At 33.3% G+C, this 24,546-nt stretch overlaps 2 protein-coding genes across 3 annotated transcripts in view; one reads left to right on the top strand and one right to left on the bottom strand.

The window, feature by feature from the left end:
• LOC21397272 (Golgi to ER traffic protein 4 homolog) overlaps nucleotides 1-4,178 on the bottom strand; it is a 6,192-nt gene extending 2,014 nt beyond the window's left edge. Inside the window, exons 1-9 of one of the 2 annotated variants that reach the window (XM_024173529.1) lie at nucleotides 3,885-4,178; nucleotides 3,307-3,423; nucleotides 2,949-3,027; nucleotides 2,252-2,333; nucleotides 1,819-1,969; nucleotides 1,297-1,387; nucleotides 961-1,044; nucleotides 427-473; nucleotides 55-183 (exon numbers count right to left, since the gene is read on the bottom strand). In XM_024173529.1, coding sequence (XP_024029297.1) covers nucleotides 55-183; nucleotides 427-473; nucleotides 961-1,044; nucleotides 1,297-1,387; nucleotides 1,819-1,969; nucleotides 2,252-2,333; nucleotides 2,949-3,027; nucleotides 3,307-3,392 — 749 coding nt within the window. In that variant the 5' untranslated portion in view covers nucleotides 3,393-3,423; nucleotides 3,885-4,178. The remainder of the gene's footprint in view (nucleotides 1-54; nucleotides 184-426; nucleotides 474-960; nucleotides 1,045-1,296; nucleotides 1,388-1,818; nucleotides 1,970-2,251; nucleotides 2,334-2,948; nucleotides 3,028-3,306; nucleotides 3,424-3,884) is intronic. The other variant, XM_024173528.1, reaches the window with a different exon arrangement.
• Nucleotides 4,179-10,268: 6,090 nt separating this feature from the next.
• Nucleotides 10,269-12,141, top strand: LOC21397271. The gene is made up of 3 exons (XM_024173531.1): nucleotides 10,269-10,514; nucleotides 11,392-11,658; nucleotides 12,025-12,141. Exons 2-3 carry the CDS (start codon nucleotides 11,440-11,442, stop codon nucleotides 12,136-12,138), a joined length of 333 nt encoding a protein of 110 aa, XP_024029299.1. The 5' UTR covers nucleotides 10,269-10,514; nucleotides 11,392-11,439; the 3' UTR covers nucleotides 12,139-12,141.
• The last annotated feature ends 12,405 nt before the right edge of the window (nucleotides 12,142-24,546 follow it).

The raw sequence follows: 24,546 nt of genomic DNA, 5'->3' as shown, positions 1-24,546 counted from the left end.
GGGGTTGATGAAACGCAACTGACTTATGGAAAATAAAATCTATACACAACTCACGTTTGCAGAAGAAAAGTAACAAATTGGATTAAATCTGACTGGGGAAGGTCAAGCTGCTTCTCTTCAACTTGTTTCTTTAGTTCATCCATCAGTTGATTAGCATCTCTCAGATTCCCCGAAGATAAATACCTACCATGACCACAAAAAAAAGGGAAAATCACTCATTCTACGCAAACAATAGTAGCAGCAATCAGGAAAACTTATTAAAAGAAGACAGGAGGAAACAAGAATAGATGGGGAAACCAAAAAAAAAAAAAGAAAGCATCAATCATGGATTTGAATCGAAATTGCATAAAAATCTAGTATACAAAGGCACTGCAAGATGGTAATTGAAAATGTACACCACGCTATCTAGTTAGTAAGTAATCTCACATTAAAATTGCTCGTGAAATCGCTAAATCGTCTTCTCCAGGATAACACTGCATGTCAAGACATATGAACCTTTAAAAGACTATGTTGGCAGGAACAAGTATAGAAGACGTAGGTGCAAAAGTCCAATAAGCAAGTTTCTCTATACATTCATAGTTTATTTCACTAGAGTACGAATGCATTTAACAAGTCTTAGTTTGGCAAAAGAAAGAGTCATCAAAGAAAGGAAAAAAAAAAAAAAAAAGGAAAGGCAGAGAACATAAGTATTAATATATTGGTCATTTATAAGTTTGAATAAAATATTTTCTCTCAGTTTGTTTATCTAACAAAATAGGAAATAAGATCTACCAAGGAAACCGTAATACCAACAGAAAACCCTTTCAAAAAATACTTTATTAAACATGCAACGTTTCAAAAAACAGGGTAGCTTTCTTCAGCTGGAGAGTATGATATCAGACACTTCATTGCCTAACTATTATTTAAACTCCAAGAAAACGAACAACATCAATGTAGAATAACAAAAGAAGAAGGTTTAACCTTGCCCATAAAATTTACTAAAACAGAAGCAAACTTTTTCAGATTGTTTCCTTTGATAAAATGATGCGAAACCCGAGCCATATCCTGCACAACATCGTTAAAATAATCAACTTCCAAGAGACGGTAATAATATTACAAACTAAAAAAAAGCAATAAACTTGAACATATAATATCGTTATAATCGCAACTTTGTGAAAATTGTGAAAGGAAAGTATCACGGAGTTTGCTAGAATATAAGAATTAAGCTCAGCCCATATGACATGAATGAAGGTCAAGGAACAGAAGTAGTAACAACTAAATACTTGAAGCCAAAAAGTTTTTTGCTGTCACACCTACCACCTCAGGAGATTCAGAATATATGTACTCGGCAAGCATAGCATGCAGTTCTGGAGAACCATATCTGGGTGCTCCAAATTCTGCAGACCATCTGTGAGACCAAAAAAATAAAAATAAAAATAAAAAATAGTTAGCACATATCTTCAGTGCTAAAGTACCCACTAGCATCTGATTTAAAAAAAAAAAAAAAAAAAAAAAAAAAAAAAAAATAAAAAAAAAAAAAAAAAAAAAAAAAAAAAAACACATTGTTTAACATAAATTTGTATGCACAGAACAGAATCAATGTGTATGTGTTTGCGTGTGTCAATGCCATGAAACTATCTTTATGCAATCGGATAAAAAAGACTCGTAGAGGTTAAGAGCAAGAGAACAACCACCAATGTTTTAAAGCATACAACACGCATCATTCTTAAATATTCTATAACGTATTAGCATTTAGCAATACTCCCCATCCTAAAACCACATTCTAGAATGGCATGCCCATATTTGAATGCATAATAAAAGAAGTATAAAACATCTTACTTAATAGCAGCTTTTAAAAATGATGAGCAGCCATCCACACGAGTCTTTGCAGCCCCAAGAGCCTCAGAAATTTGTTGCATATCTTCATCATCACCCAAGTGTTGTGGCACGGGAATCTGAGGGAACTTCGTGTAAATTTTCCTGACGCCATCTAAGATAGTTTTTCGTCATAATCATCATAATCATGAAGACAAAAGATATCAGATGTCTTTAATAGATCAGAAACAATATATGGTTAAAAAACCATGTTGAGCAATTACAATTTCCGATGGTTAGAAATTTGTAGCATGTTGTGAAGTATACCATAAAATGGAAACCAAGTGAAAAAATCAAACAAAAGAAAGGAAAAATAGCACTTAAGATCACATCAAAGGAAAGGAACCAAGCGTGAATCACCAAGCATTAAGCTATTACATTACAAGGTAAAACTAACCAAGGTTTTCATCATTATAAGGAACTCTTGCTTTGACAAGGATGTCCACATACAACACCGCTAGCTCTGCCCCACATGTTACCTGTAATGGTTTTAATTTTCAGAACATTACTGATGTAAGACAAAGATAGATCTAAGAATGAGATCGAACTTAAATAGAAAACAGAAAATCGAGAAGACAAAGAGAACCGTAAGAGAGATAGGGAACAGACTCAGATGAGAGAAACAGAGGATATAAGAGAACAAGAACTGATCTAAACTAAGCTACTTATAGAGATCTAAACTATTGAAAAGCTAAACTTGACCAAAATTTATTTAATCCTAAAAGATACACACTAACATAAATTCAAAAATAAATACTAAAGATAAATATATCCTAATAGATAACTATATAATTCATATTCAAAAACCCTAATCTTATTCTTCAATAATTACAAGATGAACAAGTAATAAGTTAGAAATAACACAACAAACTTGTCAGCAGAATAGACATTGACCTAAACTGACCTACCCAAGAACTGTAGAAGATTCAGCTTAAGTTAAAGCCCGGGTATTGAAAATTATCACATGTTAAGCCCTATCCCATCCCATCCCAGATCGTTTGAACTCACAACATATCACCATATAAAAATGAAAACTCAACAAAGGGAAAGATATCATGGCTCAAGTGCATAACCAGCAACATAAGAGCATTTACCTGCCCATGTTCCAATTGAATGCAGGCACCTGAATGAAGTATATCCAAAGCTTCCATATACCTCTGAGCAGAGACATATCTGCAATAAAGCATGCATTCTTCATCAGTGAGACATACCTGAATCAATAACAAGCGGGTTTCTGCTAGACGTTAATCATTATCAACAATGTCGAAAAGGACAGCATCCGCACTCGATATCCATACATGAAATTCATAATAATTAAGTTCTCCCAACCGAGGGATAAATATTATGAACCCAGAAAGTTCATCAGAAAGTAAACAACAAATAATTTATACAATGATGTATAAATGTCCCAGTGTATGCATATCTCCATAAACTTAAAAACAATGTTCATACCTTGCACTTATAGATTTATACATTTGTTGGGCTCCATAGTAATTACCCTCTTCAACAACTTTCTTTAACTTCTCAATATTCTGCATTGAAAAGCAACATCACGGTGCACCATTGAAACTGGTAATCGTTATTTTTGACGAAAAATCGGTAATCATTATCAACATAGATATATGCGATTGAATTAATCATCATTTTTTTTTATCTGAAAATGCAAATTGAGGCTACATTCCTCAGTAACCAAGCAAATGTATGGAAAGTAAAGAAATTGGCATCAAGAACACAACAATAAGGAATTACTTTCTTTCTACTTCTTCAATTTTTGTACTAAACATTATAGTAACAAGCAACAACACAAAAATTCCACCTTTTTTCGCAATCTCAATCTACTTCCCACAGAAACCAAATTCAGAAACAAAGTAATACCGATCAAAATTTGGAGGAGAAAAAAAAATAAACTGTTGTATTTTAAAACCCAGAAAACAAACACGAAGCGAGTCTTTATGGAGACCAAGTTGCCCATTTGTTTTCCCGGCAACCAAACAGAGAGAAAGGAATTAGTTAGTTTAGGGGCGTAGTACCTCTTGAGCTGGGGGTAGTACGCCTCTCTTAGGTCTCTCCCGCGACATGGCCTTCGAGATCTGAATCGGTCCCGAACAATTCCAAACAAAAAAGGCAAAAAGACAAACTCCAGGAACCTCAAATGAACAAAATATCACCGGCTTTATCAAACACAAAACAAACACCAGGCCTCCTGCTTCTCTCCCCTCTTTCCTCACGTGTGTGCGCCTGTGCGCCGGTTTTCTTCCTTTTCTTTTTTTTTTTTTTCCCCTCTACTGTCTCCTAAAATACAAGACTTCTTGTTTACTTGCGATCCCATCAAAAATAAATAAATAAATATATTCAAAACCGTTCAAAATATCCCCAATATTTAGAATTAGAAAACTGTTCTAAATGCTCTCTCCGTTTTATCTTCATCTGTATGTGTAACAAAAACAACCAATATTTTAAGGGTCGTAGATCTGAAAAGTATGACGTGTCATGGGTTGACAAGCATAAATATGTGACTCGTTGAGGGCCGTAGATCTGAAAAGTATTTTAAGGGCCGTAGATCCAAAAAATATGACGTGTCACGGGTTGACAAGCATAAGTATGCGACTTGTTGAAGTCAGATTTGATACGACTAAAATATTTACCAATCGACCTTCAAAATAGATGACGATGATATGACTTATAATGAAGATGTGGGGACGGTTAGGCCCGAAGAAAATTGCTGAAAACATATCTTATGGCCCACTTCGTTGACGAATGTCCAAAATACCCATGCAAAAGATGTTAGAGAACTCAAAAATAATAAATAAATAACTATGTAAATGAAGAATGATGTGAAGAGTGATCAAATGTTTGATGGAGATGAGGCTTAGTAACTAGTCAAGATCTTAATTGAGTAGTACTTTGAAGACAGACACGAGCTCCCTCGAGGGAGCGAAATTGTAACTTGCAGAGCTGGATAAAGTTTTGATGGGCGACGCTCCAAAGATAGACGTGAGCTGCTTTGAGAGCAAAGACATGACTTCACGAGGCTTGATAATGTTTTAATGGAGCAATGTTCCGAAGACAAACTCGGGCTGCTTCAAGAGCAAGAAGGTGATTCGGAGCACTACTCTAAAGCGAGTGCAATTCTTTTTTTGCGATCATTCTTTTTTACGACAATATTTTTTCTTCAAAAAAAGAATTATATTATTCTGTTCATTATATTATGTATGTTTTTACATGTTTAGTTAACTTGAAATCCTAGGGTCTAAATTTAGTTTTGGTTGAATAATTAAAAATTGAAAGGTTAGTTTTTTATTCTTTTAATAGTTTTTAACCAATTATATTTTTTTACAACTATTATAATTTATATATTAGAAATGGTTAAGTTTTACCTTAAAAAGACTACCATATGCTCAACTAATATAAAGAATAGTTTTGCATTCATTTAGCCCCTTGTTTGGTTTAATCTTTTATTTTATTTTTTCTCTTTTCTTTTTATGTTTAGTTTTTTGTTTATATTAGATATTATTGTTAAAAGAATAGGGATACCACTAAATTATTTTTAAAGGATACAAATACAATGACGCTCTACGATTTTACATGAGATGCGCTTCGAGGACAACCCACATTTAAATCATATTTATGAGTTCTCTATTTCGTGTTTGCTTTTTTATTTTGTCTTTTTTCGTTTGCTTGGTTTGTGATGCTTATTATTTCTTATTATTCATTTATTAAAAGTATATAAAATATGAATATAGAATCCAAAAAAAAAAAGAACAATAATAGAAAAAAATAAAATTTTAGGGTAAGAAGCGATAAAAACAGGGGTCAAACAAGATTAAAATGAAAAAATAAATAAATTTTAAGAAAAAGAGACCAAAAGCAACAACAACAAAAAAGAAGTTTCAGGGCAAAAATTAAAAAGAAAAAGTGTAAAAATCAACCAAAATGAGGAAATAAATAAATTTAAGGAAAAAAGAACTAAAGTGAAAAATAAATTCAAGAAAAAAATAAAACAAAGGTCAGAGAAGGTAAAATGAAGAAATAAAAAAAATTTCGAGCAAAATAAACAAAAACAAAAATATAATAAAATTACAGAACATAAATTAAAAAAGGTAAAAAAAATACTAAAATGAAAAAATAAATAAGTTTTAAGGAAAAGAAACCAAAACAAAAAAAAAATAAAGTTTTAAGGAAAAATGTATAAAAATAGTGAAAAAAGGCTAAAATGGATAAATAAATAAGTTTTTAAAAAAATGAACCAAAATGAAAAAAAAAAAACTATGTTTCAAGACAAAAGTAAAAAAAACAATGAAAAAAAAATTTCAAGACAAAAATTTTAAAAAGTAAAAACCAAAATGAAGAAATAAATAAGTTTTAGAGTAAAAGAAACCAAAAAAAAAAAAAGGTCACAGGTTAAAAATAAAAAAAAGGGTAAAAAAAGATAAAAATGATAAAATAAATAAATTTTAGGGTAAAAAGTCAGAACGAAAAGTAAAACAAAATTCCAAGACATAATTTTTTTAAAAAAATATATAAAAAAAAAGAGGACTAAAATGAAGGAATAAAAATGTTTTTGAGTGAAGGTAAAATGAAATCAAAATGGAGAAATAAAGTTTCAGAGCAAAGTAAAAAAAGGGTAAAAAAATAACTAAAATAAAGAAATAAATAAGTTTTAAAAAAATAAAGAAGAAAGAAATAGAATTTGAGGATGAAAATAAAGAAAAGGGTAAAAAAGACAAAAATGACAAATAATTAAGTTTTAGAGTAAAAGAAACTAAACCGGAAAAAATAAAGTCTTCAAGTAAAAATAAAAAAGGTAAAAAGACCAAAATAAATCAATAAATCAATTTTAGGGTAAAAACTAAACAAAAAGCAAAATAAAATTACAAGATAAAAACTTAGGCCCCGTTCACTTCACCAAGCGAGTGCAATTCTTTTTTTGCGATCATTCTTTTTTACGACAATATTTTTTCTTCAAAAAAAGAATTATATTATTCTGTTCATTATATTATGTATGTTTTTACATGTTTAGTTAACTTGAAATCCTAGGGTCTAAATTTAGTTTTGGTTGAATAATTAAAAATTGAAAGGTTAGTTTTTTATTCTTTTAATAGTTTTTAACCAATTATATTTTTTTACAACTATTATAATTTATATATTAGAAATGGTTAAGTTTTACCTTAAAAAGACTACCATATGCTCAACTAATATAAAGAATAGTTTTGCATTCATTTAGCCCCTTGTTTGGTTTAATCTTTTATTTTATTTTTTCTCTTTTCTTTTTATGTTTAGTTTTTTGTTTATATTAGATATTATTGTTAAAAGAATAGGGATACCACTAAATTATTTTTAAAGGATACAAATACAATGACGCTCTACGATTTTACATGAGATGCGCTTCGAGGACAACCCACATTTAAATCATATTTATGAGTTCTCTATTTCGTGTTTGCTTTTTTATTTTGTCTTTTTTCGTTTGCTTGGTTTGTGATGCTTATTATTTCTTATTATTCATTTATTAAAAGTATATAAAATATGAATATAGAATCCAAAAAAAAAAAGAACAATAATAGAAAAAAATAAAATTTTAGGGTAAGAAGCGATAAAAACAGGGGTCAAACAAGATTAAAATGAAAAAATAAATAAATTTTAAGAAAAAGAGACCAAAAGCAACAACAACAAAAAAGAAGTTTCAGGGCAAAAATTAAAAAGAAAAAGTGTAAAAATCAACCAAAATGAGGAAATAAATAAATTTAAGGAAAAAAGAACTAAAGTGAAAAATAAATTCAAGAAAAAAATAAAACAAAGGTCAGAGAAGGTAAAATGAAGAAATAAAAAAAATTTCGAGCAAAATAAACAAAAACAAAAATATAATAAAATTACAGAACATAAATTAAAAAAGGTAAAAAAAATACTAAAATGAAAAAATAAATAAGTTTTAAGGAAAAGAAACCAAAACAAAAAAAAAATAAAGTTTTAAGGAAAAATGTATAAAAATAGTGAAAAAAGGCTAAAATGGATAAATAAATAAGTTTTTAAAAAAATGAACCAAAATGAAAAAAAAAAAACTATGTTTCAAGACAAAAGTAAAAAAAACAATGAAAAAAAAATTTCAAGACAAAAATTTTAAAAAGTAAAAACCAAAATGAAGAAATAAATAAGTTTTAGAGTAAAAGAAACCAAAAAAAAAAAAGGTCACAGGTTAAAAATAAAAAAAAGGGTAAAAAAAGATAAAAATGATAAAATAAATAAATTTTAGGGTAAAAAGTCAGAACGAAAAGTAAAACAAAATTCCAAGACATAATTTTTTTAAAAAAATATATAAAAAAAAGAGGACTAAAATGAAGGAATAAAAATGTTTTTGAGTGAAGGTAAAATGAAATCAAAATGGAGAAATAAAGTTTCAGAGCAAAGTAAAAAAAGGGTAAAAAAATAACTAAAATAAAGAAATAAATAAGTTTTAAAAAAATAAAGAAGAAAGAAATAGAATTTGAGGATGAAAATAAAGAAAAGGGTAAAAAAGACAAAAATGACAAATAATTAAGTTTTAGAGTAAAAGAAACTAAACCGGAAAAAATAAAGTCTTCAAGTAAAAATAAAAAAGGTAAAAAGACCAAAATAAATCAATAAATCAATTTTAGGGTAAAAACTAAACAAAAAGCAAAATAAAATTACAAGATAAAAACTTAGGCCCCGTTCACTTCACCGATTCGAGTTTAGAATTTGAGTTTTGCTACAGTAAAAAGTTCTTAGAAACAGTCACATCTAACTTTTTTGTTATAGTAAAAAGCTCTCATATAAAATTACATCTCAACTTGAATTATAAACTCAAATCAGCAAAATGAACGAACTCTTAAAAAATTGGTAAAAAAAAATTGATGTTAAAAAATAGAAAAAATAAAAGCAATGACTTGAAAAGGAAAAAGGAGGTGCATTTCGACCAGAACAACGAAACGTGCCCAACATTAAACCGGTTTCAGCCGTCGAATCAAACTTATCAATAGACTTAATGCACAAATCAGTTCAAAATAAATAAATGAATATAATAAATAATAATAATAATAATAAATAAAATTAGAAATGATTTTGGCCTCGGATCAAACTTATCAACGATCTTAATACACGAGTGAATAGTACGCACAGACTAAGGAGAATGGAGCAACATGCATGGACTAAGTGGATCCCGCCACGATTTTAAATCAGCAAATTAGAATGCGACACATAGAGCTCTTACTGGCCACTTTCCATTAGCTTTTGATTCCATACATTGTGATTCACATTAGCACGTGTTTTCCACAAATAATAACACATGACAAATTAAAAGAATGAATCATTAACGCAACGACACATGCATTTTATTGAAGAAAACACCAAATTAAAGCTTGACACATGGCATCCAAAAGGAGACAAAACAACTTTATCAAAACTTTGAATAGTTCAGTCGTATCTAGGTGAATAGTCTTATGTGTCTAGAAAAATAGTAAATGTATTCACCTTTAATATATAGTTATAGATGTAGATATTATATATATATATATATAGCATTGCGCAAAGAAATAAAATTTTTTTTAAAAATTGAATATCCACTTATACCATTCAAAATTAACAAGATAATACACTACATGAAATGAAGAAAAACAAATAACAACCAAAATAAAAAGACAACAAAGTTAAAGTAATGATACTAAAATTTTAATGTTAAAACTCATTTAAACCTTCTTTACTAAAAAGAAGTATTCTTCTCCACTTCAATAATTTTCAAAAGCTTTTTTTTTTTGAGATTGAATCAAACTTTTTACACAAAGGAAAATGCTACAGTTTAATTGAGTTCGTTCTTATGCAGAATACTTGATAAACGTAAATCATTTTTTTTTCTTTTTTTTTTTTTGGAAAGTTGCCGTTTCTAATTTCAAAATCTCAATCCCTATTAACTATTCCATATTTGAGGATATCACCTTATGTGGTGAATTCTAATATATATATATAAAATAACTGGCTTCTCAAAGAAAATTAAATAAAAAAATCTAAATAGTGTATAAAAAAATATGGACAATTCTAGGGCCGTAGGGGGGCGCTTTTTTCCTATTGATATAGTGAAATAATAAAGTCTGTTAGATTAAAGAGACGTTTGATAGGAGGATTCATATCATAATTTGAATCATAGTTTATAGTTTATGATTTATGTATTTTTTTTTATAAAAAATACATGTAAATTGAAAATAATTTTAATATCATAATTTTAATTTATAAACTAAACATCTCCTAAATATTTAGGACTTTTTTCGATACGTCAACATTATATTATATCTTTTATTTATTAATTCTTTATAATATCACGTAAAAATATACTAGATGTATTAAAAAATCTCTTTAAAAATTTGTGATCTAAATACATTGTTAACAAGAATAAAGACTACCGCACTTAATCAAATATTTTATTCACACCAAAAAAAAAAAAAAAAAAGCCTTCCTTTCCCTGTTCCCCAAAGCAAATTTTGCAGTAAGTTGCAAATCCATCTTTGATACCCCAACTTAATTTGCAGACCCACCAGCCACCACTTCCCGGCCTCCCAAGCCAGTTTCGCCCCACGGCATCCTGCACCCCGCACACCCAACTTCTCCCCTCTCTCCGACAGAAGCCCTCTCTTCCAATAAGACTTCTTCAAAAACAGGTTTCTCTCTAGTATTTGGGGGTTTTTTTTTGTTGAAAAGGGAAATCTAGTGTATATTTTATGGTTATTACGAATATGATTATTGTTATCGTTAATATTTTCTGAATTTTGTGTAAGTTATTATTATGTCTACAATTTGGAGAGTTCATATATGTCATGAGAATATAGAAGAGGTGTTTGGGGAAGAAGAAAATGAAGGAATTTTCGAGGAACAATAGATTCGGAAACTGGAGCAAACAAAACCATAATCTCATTCACTTTTTCTCTCTTGATTCCAAAATCACCCAGTTTAGAGACTTGGATTTGCTTGTTTCGAAATCAACCAGTTTAGGAATTTTGATAATTTGAAGGTTGGTTTCTGGGTTGTCTGAATTCTTTGGAATTGTTGATTGCAAGGAAAATTTGATAATTTGAAGGTTTCTGAGTTGTCTTAATTCATAAAATTTGATAATTTGATAAATTTTGCTTGAATTGTTGGTTTCTGGGTTGTTAATATTCTGAGTTTTGGATTGCGAGGAAAATTTATGATTTTAAGGTTGGTTTTTACTTTATATATATATATATATATATATATATATATATATATATAAAACTATTGTTCTTCAGTTTTTTTTAATATAGGCTACAATCCGGTGTGAATGAGACTACGTAAATCTTCAATAAGATTTAATATGGATCGTTGGATTTCACCAGTACCATGGAGTCATAGCACGCCCAAAAAATATAATAGAAACAGGCCTAAATTGTAGGCTAAAACTTTGGGGCCTTAAGCAGACGCTTAACTGCCTTAGGGTTAAGCCGGCTCTGCTTTTGATAATAAACAAGATTTTTCAGTTTGTGAGACCTTTTATTGAATATTTAATTGTTGAAGCTGCAGATCTTGGTGATTTCTGGAGAAGAGGAAAAAAGAAAACGTATTTTGAAAATGAGTTCTGAAGCCTTACATGTTACTAAGGTGTACAGAAACCTGCTCAGAGCAGTGAAGAAACATATTGGCAATGAAGAGAACAAGAGGCACTTCAGAGAATATGTGACAGAAGAATTTAGAAAAAAATCCATATCAACAGACCTCTCTTCCAATCAGCATAGAATTAAGCTTGCCCAAGATTACACTTTTCTTCTCAACAGTGTGCACCATCACAAGGCACTTCTCTCATCCCTTATTCTAATTCACAGTGCGCACCATTTTTCTTTTTCTCATTTTTGCGGTCAAATTAGTTAGCTATAATCACTTCAATCCTGCTGTTGGAGTATTTTCTTGTTTTGAAGTTACAGGAACATAACTTGCTTTTTACAGTAGGAGAGTGGAACGCATGAATTTTCAAAGCTTAAAAAAATAATGGTTTTTACCTTGTTTTCAAACTTATTGATGTCCTTGTTTCAATAGTCTGGATGCTTGAGGTTCTATTGGATAGGTTCTCTTCTTATATCTTAATTTCTGTTACTTATAAGGAACTAGTAATCTACACCTCTAAGATCTATTTGTCTCAGCATCGTCATGATTGTGCAGGACTTGTTATTCTCTTACAACATTGCTGTGGATAGATCAGATGAGATGAGGAGAATACTTGGGAAATCTGCTGCAAGTGTTGGTCTTCAACTACCCGAGGTTTATCAACCTTAAAGGTTGGTTTCTGTTCACACTCATCTTGTTTTTTCAGAGAACGATCTGAACTTTTTTTTTTTTTTAATTCTAAAGAATTTAGGGCGTTTGATTCCCATGATATATTTGACTTGTAACCACTCTCTTATTCTAGGGAAAAAAATAAGTTCAGTGCAGCAGCTGGACTGCTAGATTTTGTACTTCTATTGTTCTTTTCTTGCCATTCTCCTTTGTTGGGAATTGAGATATTAATTGTCAGGTACTTTTCCAGTTCAAGTTACTCTTTTCCAATTTTATCACTAGATGGTTTGTTGAAGGGGATTTTTTTTCCCCAACTTAAAGATAATATCTCCCAAAGCCGTGCAACTCACTCAATTATTATTAGTATCTGAAAGTTTGACACCTTGAAATGGTGACTCTAGGATTTCAAAAATGTGGGAATCAACTTTACACATTATTAACCAGATTTTGCATACTTATACTCATCGACTTATGTGGAATTTTTAAAGGCCCTAATTGGAGGGTACGTCGGAGTCGGAGTCGGAGTGGAGAGAATTATAAGTTTAGAATTGGAGTGCATAGAATTATGTTAAGTCTTGTTAAATCCCGGGGATTTGGGGCAGTCGGTGGTCTTGCTGCTATTTCTGCTTGTTGATTAATCAACAAGATCTCCATGTGTTGTGTATTATAGAAACTAGACTTCGTGCTGGTTATGATACACCAAATTTATAATGCTCATAACTTGAAGAAACTTGTAGGCACTTAACATATTATTTTTGAACTAATTTTTTTACCAAAAACTTCTTTAACCTTTACAAGGCATCTTTAAAGTTTTCATAAATCTTTTGGGGAAAAAAAAGCCCATTTAATTCATGACAAAAGGTTATATCAAAATCTTGAGCCAAAGTGTGTGGACAATTTTTTTTTTCTGCGCTTAAAACATCAAATACAAGACTAAGGGGCGTTCACTTCGTGGATCACACTCGAGTAAGCCCAACTCGTGTGTGGAATTGGGCTGAGTTTTGCGTTCACTAAACACAACTCAAATTTGAAGTTCGAGTAATAACTCGAGTTGGTGAATTTCACTCACCTCTCGTTTTCCCATTACTCGAGTTTGGTTCTACAATGCGGATTCCCTCTGCAGACAAGACATCTTCCCGTTGGAGCCTTGTTCTTGCCTCCCTCATCGCTCCTGATTTTCACTCTGAAAAAGCCTCGACATTTCCCTGAAAAGCCTCTCTGAAAAGCTCTCTCGCAGCCCTCAACGTTTCCTTGAAAAAGCCGCTCGAATCGATCCTGTGAACCTGTAGCACCAGTGGAAGTGAACTTGAATCGCAGGGTCCACGGTCAAGATCATCTGGTGGAATTAGGTAAAAATCCCCCCTATTTGCATCAATTTTGCGTTTATTTGAGTTGAATACTATAAACGCAGGTAATGTGAAGAATGGATTGTATTGAATAACCTTTACAGAATGCACACTTAAATAGAATTACAATAGGGAACAAAAAAAGGAAACTAGCTAAATTAGCCTATACTGATTTCTTTCCTGATTTCTAGTAATTTGACTAATTCTAATATTTCCATATTTACATACTAATTCAATCCATGGCACCTATTGCCTTTAATCACCGAATATTTCAACACTCCCCCTCAAGCTGGCTTGTAGATGTCTTCCATAGCTAGCTTGCTTCTGTCAGACTCCTTTTTGTGTAGTCCTTTAGTGAGTATATCAGCAGCTTGTTCAGCCGTCGGAACATAGGGTATGCAAATTAGGCCGTTTTCTATTTTCTCTTTGATAAAGTGTTTGTCCACCTCAATATGCTTGGTTCTATCATGGAGAACTGGATTATGAGCAATTGAGATAGCGGCTTTATTGTCGCAGTAAACCCTCATAGGTAAACTTGGAGTAATCTTCAAGTCGAGGAGTCTCTTTATCCAAATTACTTAACAAATTCTATGAGCTAGTGACTTGAATTCTGCGTCTGCGCTACTCCTTGCAACTACACTCTGTTTTTTGCTCTGCCAAGTAACAAGGTTTCCTCCAACGAACGTACAATAGCCTGAAGTTGATCGTCTGTCAGTTGTGCTTCCTGCCCAATCTGCATCGGTATAGACTTCAACCTGTAAATGTCCACGGTTTTTAAACAGTCAACCTCTTCCTGGAGTCCCTTTTAGGTATCTTAAAATCCTGTAGACAGCATCAAAGTGTTCCTGCCCCGGTTTGTGCATAAATTGGCTCACCATACTTACTGCAAATGCAATGTCTGGCCGTGTATGTGATAAATAGATGAGTTTTCCCACTAGTCGCTGGTATTTTTCTCTGTCAACAACTTCCTCGGGTTTGGCAGCTTCAAGTCTTAAGTTGGCATCGATTGGAGTTTCAGCAGTCTTGCAGTCAATAAGTCCTGTTTCTCTAAGTAGGTCAATGATATATTTCCGTTGGTTTACAAACATACCTCCTTTAGATCGGGCAAACTCCATTCTGAGAAAGTACTTCAGTGCTCCAAGGTCTTTGATTTCGAAGTTCTCATCAAGTTTTTTCTTCAACGGTGTTAGTTCTCCTACGTCATCTCCTGTCATGATTATATCATCTACATAAACAATTAAAATAGATGGTTTGCCCTTTTCTGTATGTTTATAAAACATGGTATGATCTGCTTGACTTTGACAATATCCATAGTCTTTCACAGTTCTCCCAAAACGTTCAAACCACGCTCTAGGAGACTGTTTAAGACCATACAGGGATTTCTTAAGTCTGCAAACTTTTCCTTGACCAATCTTATCTTCAAAACCAGGTGGTAAGTTCATAAACACTTCCTCTTCCAGGTCGCCATTTAGGAAGGCATTTTTTACATCCAACTGATATAAGGGCCAATTGGAGTTAACTGCCAATGACAACAGTACACGGATTGAATTCATTTTTGCTACTGGAGCAAACGTTTCTTGGTAGTCAATTTCATAAGTCTGTGTGAATCCCTTTGCTACGAGCCTCGCTTTATATCTCTCCAAACTTCCATCAGCTTTACATTTAATGGTAAATACCCACTTGCAACCAACGGTTTTCTTTCCTTTGGGCAGATCCACTACTTCCCACATTCCACTTTTCCTAAGAGCATTCATCTCTTCCATCACTGCCAATTTCCAATCTGGACTAAGTGCTTCCTGAATGTTTCTTAGAACAATCAAGTGTGAGATTTTTGAAATGAAAGCCCTATAATTATGGGAAAGTTTGTGATATGAGAGATATTTTGCAATAGGATGAATGGTGCAAGAACGGGTTCCTTTTCTATGAGCTATAGGAATATCAAGATCCTGAGGTTGTATATCAATTTCATTAGACTCAGGAATAGATGATAAAGAAGGAGGAATGGATGGCAAAGTTTGAATTTGTGTACCTGATCCTTTTAGGAATTCATCACTCGGAGGCTTTGATTGATCTTTTGCTATGATAGTAGATGAATCTCTTCCCCTTTGATGATTTCTTTTCCTGGAATAAACCAGAAGCTCTGAGTTAGATTCTCTTGGAATCATAGGTAGCATTTCTCCCCCTGTCGAAGAGTCAGCTAAGTTTGGCAAGCTTTGGTTGGGCACATCACTCTTATTCGGATCTTGTTTTGTAATGGGTGATGATTCAAAAGTAATTGGTTTAGGTAAAGGAGTTGGAAGAATCTCCCAAAAATTTTCTTCATCATGTTCCTTCTCCCCCTGAAGAAAATTGTTTTGAAAATAAGGTTGTTTTTCAAAAAAAGTAATATCCATGCTAACAAACATTTTCTTCGTTTGTGGATTAAAACACTTGTATCCCATTTTATTTGGAGCATATCCGATGAAAACACATTTTTCAGCTCTAGGGTTAAGTTTTGATCGATTTGTACTTGGCAAATGTACAAAAACAGTGCAGCCGAAAACCTTTAAAGGAAGGTTGGATTTAAGTCGTGTTATTGGATTGAAGTCGGATTGCTTCTTAAAATACTCAACCGGAGTAGTATAGTTTAGAACACGAGTAGGCATTCTGTTGATTAGATAACAGGCTGTTAAAATGGCTTCTCCCCATAAATATTTAGGAGTATGCATTGAAAACATTCTGTGGATTGATGATGAATCCCTTTTTCTTTTAAAAAATTCCCTAGCACTTCATTGAAATATTCAGTGCCATTATCAGTGTGGAGTATGCAAATTTTTGTTTGAAACTGAGTTTCAATCATTGCATAAAAATTCTTAAAAAGATTTTCAACTTCTGATTTTTCACGCATTAAGTAGACCCAACATAAACGTGTGTGGTCGTCAATGAAAGTAACAAACCATCTTTTACCAAACATTGTTTTGATCCTCGAGGGACCCCACACATCACTGTGTATTAAGTAAAATGGCCGTGAGGCTTGATAAGATTTCAAAGGATAACTAGAACGATGACTTTTTGATAAAATGCAGTTTTCACAGTAAAGGGATGAACAATCCAATCCTTTAAACAAATCAGGAAACAATTTTCTTAGATAAGAGAAACTAGGGTGCCCTAGCCTATAGTGCCAGAGCATTATTTGATCTTTAGTAGGGATAGAACTGATGCTACTCAAGCCTTGAGCTTTTTTATTATTGGAAATTCCATCTTCAAAGTAGTATGGACCATTTACCATCTTAGCATTGCCAATCATCCTCCCCGAGTTCTGCTCCTGAAATTCACAGTGGGATTCAAAGAAAACAACACGGCAATTAGAATCTGTGGACAATTTACTTACAGATAGGAGATTGCAAGCAAGTTTTGGAACGTGAAGTACGGATTTGAGTGCTATATTTTTTGTTAAGTTGATCAAACCTTTTCCCGCAATGGGTGAGAAAAAGAACCATCAGTTATCCTTATTTTTTCTATGCCAAAATGCCAAAACAAGGGACATAAGTATGAAACAAATGTGAAAAACTGGTCATATGATCAGAAGCTCCTGAATCAATGATCCAAGGAGCAGAACTCAGATTTAAATGACAGAATAGGGCATTTGGTTCACTACCTGACTGAGCCAGAGAAGCATTTGGAGTACCAGATGATCCAGTGTTGGATTTCAACAGCTTCAGAAGGTGATCCATCTGCTCTTTGCTAAAGGGAACAGTGGAGATAGCTTCTGCTTCATGTGCAGAGGGAGACCGGTTGAATTTTCGGTTGTCCTTCCAATTTGCTGGCTTCCCGTGAATCTTCCAGCAATTTTCACGGGTGTGACGAGGCTTATTACAATAGTCACACCATACATGGGGTTTCTCTTCATTCTTTCTCGGAATAGCCCTGCTCACGTTTGCCTCCGATGCAATCAGTGCTGAGTTTTCAATGGGGCTGCTTGACGCCTTTTTGCTGAGCATAACAAGGCGGCGACTCTCCTCCCTACGTACTTCAGCAAAGACTTCTCCAATGGAGGGAAGTGGTTTCCTACCGATAATCCTTCCTCTAACCTCATCGAACTCAACGTTGAGTCCAATGAGGAATTTGAAGATCCGGTTATCTTCAACAGTTTTCTCGTAATGATTGCCATCTTCAGGGGATTTCCACTCATATTTATTAAACAAATTGAGGTCCAGCCAGAACCGCTATAAAGTATTGAAGTACTTTGTAATGCTGTCATCTCCTTGGCGGATTTCACCAAGCTTCAGCACGATCTCAAAAATCTGAGACTGGTTTTCCAGATCTGAATACATCTGGTTGACATTATCCCAGAGTTCCTTGGCTGTGTGGTAGCACATATAGTTCGAGCTTATATCCTCCTCCATGGAATTCACCAACCATGTCATCACCATTGAATTCTCCGCATCCCAGACAGTGTGTGGGATCGTCACTTGAAGGCTCCTTCTTGTCTCCAGTCAAATACCCGATCTTACCTCTGCCACGGATATACATCCGAACATACTGTGACCAGCGCAGGAAATTGTCTCCATTCAGTCGGATGGTGGTAATTTGGACAGAATGTGAGTTCGAATCAGGATTCGAGTGGGTTGAGGATTCGGACACTTTTGGTTGGGTGACGGATGATGGAGTGGTTTCTGAATTGGCATTAGACATGGTGTTTTTTTTTTCTTTTGGTGGTAGACGGCTTAGGGTTTTTCAGGAAATCAGAGATGGCTCTGATACCATATAAACGCAGGTAATGTGAAGAATGGATTGTATTGAATAACCTTTATAGAATGCACACTTAAATAGAATTACAATAGGGAACAAAAAAAGGAAACTAGCTAAATTAGCCTATACTGATTTCTTTCCTGATTTCTAGTAATTTGACTAATTCTAATCTTTCCATATTTACATACTAATTCAATCCGTGGCACCTATTGCCTTTAATCACCGAATATTTCAACAAATACCGAACCCTAGATTCCTTTTCCGCTCCTACCCTTGAGTTTTCATCACGGATACAATTGATCTTACGTGAGGCAACTGGCATCCTCCCTTGGTCATAATCTTGAGCCATGTAGAGGCAAACGCCGGCATCTCGCGCCGAATCGTTCTCTCCGGTTCAGAGCATACTATAGCAGGTGCTAATATCAAACTCGTCTACAAAGTACCTCACACTCGCGTTTGGGGGTTGTCAAAGCAGATTAGCCGTTGTCCTCTACTGATCTTTCCCATTTACTGAGTTTTATATACCATTTTTGCTCTGTACGCCGTTGTTGATTTGCAAATTCGTCTCCGTAGTTCTTCGTTGTTTTGACTGATATTAGCATGGAATGGATGTCGTTTCAATATATTTGTCACTGGATTATATTGATGCCGTACTGAGTTTATTCCTGTATCCTTGACTGCCGTTTTGATTTTGGTTTCCATTGGCAAATCCAATCATTTGCCTTCGTCTGGGGCATCACTTACCACCTATGTGGTCCTCTTCCCTGTGGCTTCTGTTGCTCTGCCTATTATGCCATGAATTCATGTTAGCTAGTACATACTGCACATGAACTGAAAACAGATAATGTTGGCTGTGATGAAATTGCTTAAAAAAATTAGAACACTCGTAGTGATGTGTGGAAAACCAGGTTTCAGATACACTTTCATACATATGTACAACCACAAAGACGATCTACTCACCCAGTACATGAGGGACGACATTCCGGTAATAGAAATTGATCCACTCAACGTAGAGCAAGATGTCAATCAGAATCACAATCCGGATCGAGAATCCCAACAATATCATAACCGTCCGAACCGTAGACATATAAATATATTGAGGGACGAGATAGCTAGTAGAATGTGGGGTGCATTGGAAAGTAATCGGCATCGGTAGATATATGTGTATTAATTTGGACCAAATTATTAACCTACGTTTGTTAGCTAATTGTACCACAATTTGGACAGGTATTAATATGGATTTGTTAGCTTTGTAATGAAGGACAGTCTTCGACAATAGCATAAAAATATATATACATAATTATGTATATATATACATATATATTTTTAATTGTAAACCCAAAACCAATATATATCACAGTTTGTGTGGTATATTCCGTCTGCCATTTTTAATTTCAACAGATTTTTGACGGAAATTGGTTGCAGGTGCTGAATGCTCAGTTTTTTTTTAACATAAATCCATGACAATATTTGGGTATAATTGGAGTTTAGATTTAGTGCAAGTGAACACAAAATTTAAATTTTAAATTTCAAATCAATCTCCTTCTAAACACTAAACTCAAATTTCAAATTGCAACTCAAATTTTTTGCAATTCAAATCCACTTTCCTAACGCAAATCAACAAATTTGAGTTAACGAAGTGAACGCCCCATAAAATATGAAATTAAAAGGGACGTTTGAAACTCGTTTTAAAATAATTTTATTTTTTGTATGAAAATGAAAATGAAAACATTTTCAATCTCAAACATAAATCATTTTTAAAATGCATTTAGTAGTTTTATCAAGAGATTGTTTTCAGTATAAAAAAACTCATTAATGTCTCTCTCTGTTCGAGAGAGGAAAAAAAGAAAACAAAAAATGAAAAATGACTAAAATTGTTTTTCATTTCTCTTTCATTTTACACTAAACTAAAAAATCGTTTTCATTTCCGTCTTTTTGTCTTTATTGCGTCAAACACTATTTTTGAAATATTTTCATTTTTTCTTTCTCAAAAAACGTAAAAAATAAAAACGGGATAATTCTAAACACGACAAAAGCTATGGAGACAAGTGATAAAGCTCTCTTTTTCGATCTTCAAGCTTTGAATTTGAGAGGCCGTCTTGATGTTTTCCTGTACATCTTAATTAGTTATATTCTTTGTACAATTTAAGCATAAAATAACTTGAGATAAATGTTAGTAAATTGTCAATTAGTTTGTTTTTTATCATCAAAATCATAAGTTAACGTAATAAAACCTTGGACTCCACTTCCTTGGAGTGTATCACACAAATCAATCTCAGCCGTCGAATGATGAAAACAACGACTTGAATAACGAAATATTTTCACAGTTTAGTCGACAACATTTTATTTTTAAAATGTTTCTTTCTATCGTTTAATAGTTAAGAATTGAGCTGCATGGCACATCACATATTTTTGAAATGTACCGTAGTTTCGGTATAAGTTTTATTGCATTCGGTATGGAAAGTGTATTAAGTACAAGTAATGGTCGTATTCGTCTGCGACTCTTGCAGATGCTCAATTCCAAGGGGGTTATATACATAAATGGATGAAAATTGCTGTTATTGCTTAAGCTATGGTTGTTTATCTACTTTTCATTTTCCATTCAGTAAACGAGCAAGCTAGATTTGGTGTTACATATTTGGTCCGAACTTAAGTAAATAATAGAACCACTATAATATAAAGTATTTTGTGACAAAATTGGCATAAGCTATCACCATATACGTGTCAGACCATTTCAAATACTTGGCAAATATGAAATTTGGTGAGTAGGATCACAGTGAAAAAACATATATATTTGTAAACAGAAATAAAATCATGAGCATCAAAATCGAATAAATGAAAAAGATTCTATAATTTAAAGAGCTTGTCAACCGCAACCGCATCCGCATCCGCATGAACAAAAAAACAAAAATGCTAAAGACGTATTCAGTGTAGGTACAACCCAAATTGGTGCCCGACACATTTTTGGAAAACGTTGTTACATCCATGGTAAAACGTGGTTTAAGACTGTTGTTACACCACGGTCGAGGGATCGACCTTCCCTCTGGGTGACAAGCGCCGAGGACTCCCCGGTGAGGATTGGTCGCTGAAGCCGAGGGAACCAGTGTGTCCATAGTGCCCTTTAGACGTCGAGAAGTCACGCGTGCAGACGCGCGTCGAGGGCCCAGCCCATGTGGCGAAACCCCGACGTCGAGACATCAGCCCGGTCAAATCCGCTGTCAGTCCTGGGGAAGATACACTGTATCACCTACCGCCACTGTTGAGGTCAAGACATCAGGTATTCAGTAAGGGTAGATAACCTGACTAGGAAGCAGTAATCATGGAAATCCAACCGTAAAATCCCAGAATTAAGGGATTGATGATAATCTCCTCGGGAAATGCAGAGGGGTCTCTCATATGTACAAGGCCTATAAATAGAGTCAGAAAAATTCATTAAGTTTTTTAGACACACAAAAATACTACTCCAGAGAGCTTGTAATCTACAACATATTAGTGCGTGCACAAGTGGATTAGGCAAAGAATTTTAACCGAACCACTATAAACTCTAGTCTCATTTACTTGCTCAGCATCACTAACTCCTAATTAATACGTGAGAGATTAGCGCGAGTGTTCTCGGAGAGTTAATTCCTTGTTGATTAAAATTCACCATCAACAACTGCCACTTTCAAGATCATACACGCCCAAATCCCAAGGTCCATGGTCACCGATAGGAAGACTGTACTTGTCTTGGGTGAAATAAATGCAATTCTTTTGGCACCCGAAGTTTGAAGCCGTGACAGATATCGAGCTATTATCACCTAAAAACAAAGTAACACCACCTAAATCTTTTATCTCAATCCATCTTGGTCCATCAAAATTCAATTTAAAAACATTACTTGGTTACAGGATTGAAGTAGCAATCTGAAGCAACGATACTTATGTACCTTTGAACAATCTAAAGTTCTCTTCCAAATGATTCCACTAGATATTTTTTGTAACAAATATATTTTTTATCCAGAATCATTGGAATCTCGTCTTAAACTAACTTTAGAGTTGGTTCTGTAACATTAAAAGATGCAACTTTACCCTTAAAAGTCACAGCATAAAATTGATCATTATAATGCACAACGTTGTCAAATAAGACCCGTACCATTCCAGAGTCCAGTTGGAATTTTTGGCCGGCCTAATATATGCTTGGTCACAAAATTCTCCAAATATGACAACACATATCACATTATTTGGATTTACTATTGGCTCTGGGGTGAATGTTGTAATCTTTTAACATAATCGTCTAGGTCATGCTTCTTTTCAACTAAGGTCTCATTCACTTTGTAGATTCGAGTTTTCAATTCAAGCTGAGATGTGACATTTTCAGAGAGTTTTTTACTGTAGTAAAAAAAGTTAGATGTGACATTTTCTGAGAGTTTTTTACTGTACAAACCTAAAACTGAAAATTCGAATCGGTGAAATAAACGAGGCCTAAGTATTCCCCCCAAAAGGAAGCAAACAGGAAGGTGAATAATTGCATCACTTTTCCCCTTCATTGTGAAGTGTTTGTAAAGTGTTATGACTAAATTCTTATCGATTGTAACTAACCATCCTTCTGAAGAGTCACAAAAACGTATAGTATACTGGGGAAGTAATAGTTTCGACTCTAAAAATTTGTTATCTAAGATACTATATACTCCATCTACGACATCTCATTCTTCTATTGGGAACCAAACGCAATGGCATGATTACCCAAATTTTTCATTCGTTTCCTTTGGTTATCTTTTGCTGCAGAGTTCCAGGAATGACAAACAATAATTCGAGTTGAAATATAACTTTATGTGAGAACTTTTTATAGTAGTAAAAAAGTTAGATGTGACTGTTTCTGAAAGTTTTTTACTGTAGTAAAACTCAAATTCTAAACTAGAATTAGTGAAATGAACGGAGTCTTAATAACTCCAAACCATTCAAAATGGAGTCTAAGAGGTGGGGCAGCAAATGCATCCAATCTAAAAGGACAAGAGAAAAAAAAAACAGTTATAAAGAATATTTTCTGGGCAAAAAATTGAGGTATGCACTATGCAGACACTAAATAATCGTTCTAGCAATAATAATAATAATAATAATAATAATCAAATGAAAAAAATATATCTCTACCGCTCTACGTATTTAATTGAAGATTTTCTGTACAGAAACAATTGCAATTACGAGTTCCAGTAATTTTTTTTTCAGTGAAAGTTGAATATCTTTTTGTCGAAGAGAATTATTAAATAGTAAACAACTAAATAAGACATATGTTTTCTTTTTTTTTTTGGAAAAAAAGAAAACTATTAAGACATATGTAAGATGCTTTTTGTTCTATGAGATAATTTATTGGATGCATAGATTTATTCATAGAATGGGATTCATATCTCTTATAAAAAGTTAATGGTATTCTCTTATAGCATAATTTGTGAATTGAAAAATACGAGCGTTCAGTCATTAGACTACTTTGTATTATTTAATGGTTCACTATTTGTAATGGTACAAAATTGTGGTTTTTCTGATGGAGTTGTATGGAATACAAGATAAATATAATGGGAAAAGTATAACATATCTTGACCTCAAGTCGATTATAGATATCATATGGAGATGATACTGTCACGCCCTAAAACCGGGGTTAGTGACGTGGAGGATTGTTTAGAAACTTAAACCTGTTTAAGAGAATGATTAGCATATAATGTTGCAAACATTATAATATTTTTCTTTTTTTTTCAAATTCAAAACATCCAGGTATTTCCAAACAAGCCCCTGCATTCAAGAGAAATTTAATTTCAAGAACGGTGGTGGAATTTCCAACCAAACCAGTTTAAAACCACGTCCCTGGTATCATGTCAAGAATTCCCACAGGTGTTTAGCATACATGAATATAAACAAGAGTAAATGTGACATCAACCACAATCTAGTAGTATTTAAGTTTACAATCCATAATCTTTTATACATGCCTTGAGATAAGGGATTAGAGGAAATACAACTCTTCGCTTTCCTGAAACAAGTCCACGTCGCCGGTAATAGCTACATACTCCGCACTACTTCTGGCGTCGCCTGGAGGGGTTTAATACATTTGAAAATAGGAAAAGGTGAGCGAAAGACCCAGTAGGATATAATTTTATAAAGCATTTAAAATAAAGGTACTCACGGTCTGAAGATATACACCCGGAACCGATCATCCTTTTTTTGAAAAAAAGAAATACTCACATAATAGAATATGTCTGTATAATGAAAGTGTGCAGCTCATCATACCACTAAACAAGAAGCAGTAAAAATGTCTGTCTAATGAAAAGTGCAGAGCCATAATTCCACTAAACAAGAAGTGGATCTGTAC

The sequence above is a fragment of the Morus notabilis genome, unplaced genomic scaffold (assembly GCF_000414095.1).
Source record: "Morus notabilis unplaced genomic scaffold, ASM41409v2 Scaffold127, whole genome shotgun sequence".
Taxonomy (NCBI): domain Eukaryota; kingdom Viridiplantae; phylum Streptophyta; class Magnoliopsida; order Rosales; family Moraceae; genus Morus; species Morus notabilis.
This window is presented reverse-complemented; position numbering and strand designations above follow the sequence as displayed.

Excerpts from the sequence above, each read along its gene's own strand:
- LOC21397271 (XM_024173531.1), top strand. The coding sequence starts at position 11,440 with ATGAGTTCTGAAGCCTTACATGTTACTAAGGTGTACAGAAACCTGCTC. Across the intron at positions 11,659-12,024 it reads ACAGTGTGCACCATCACAAG|GACTTGTTATTCTCTTACAA; the intron begins GCACTTCTCTCA and ends ATGATTGTGCAG.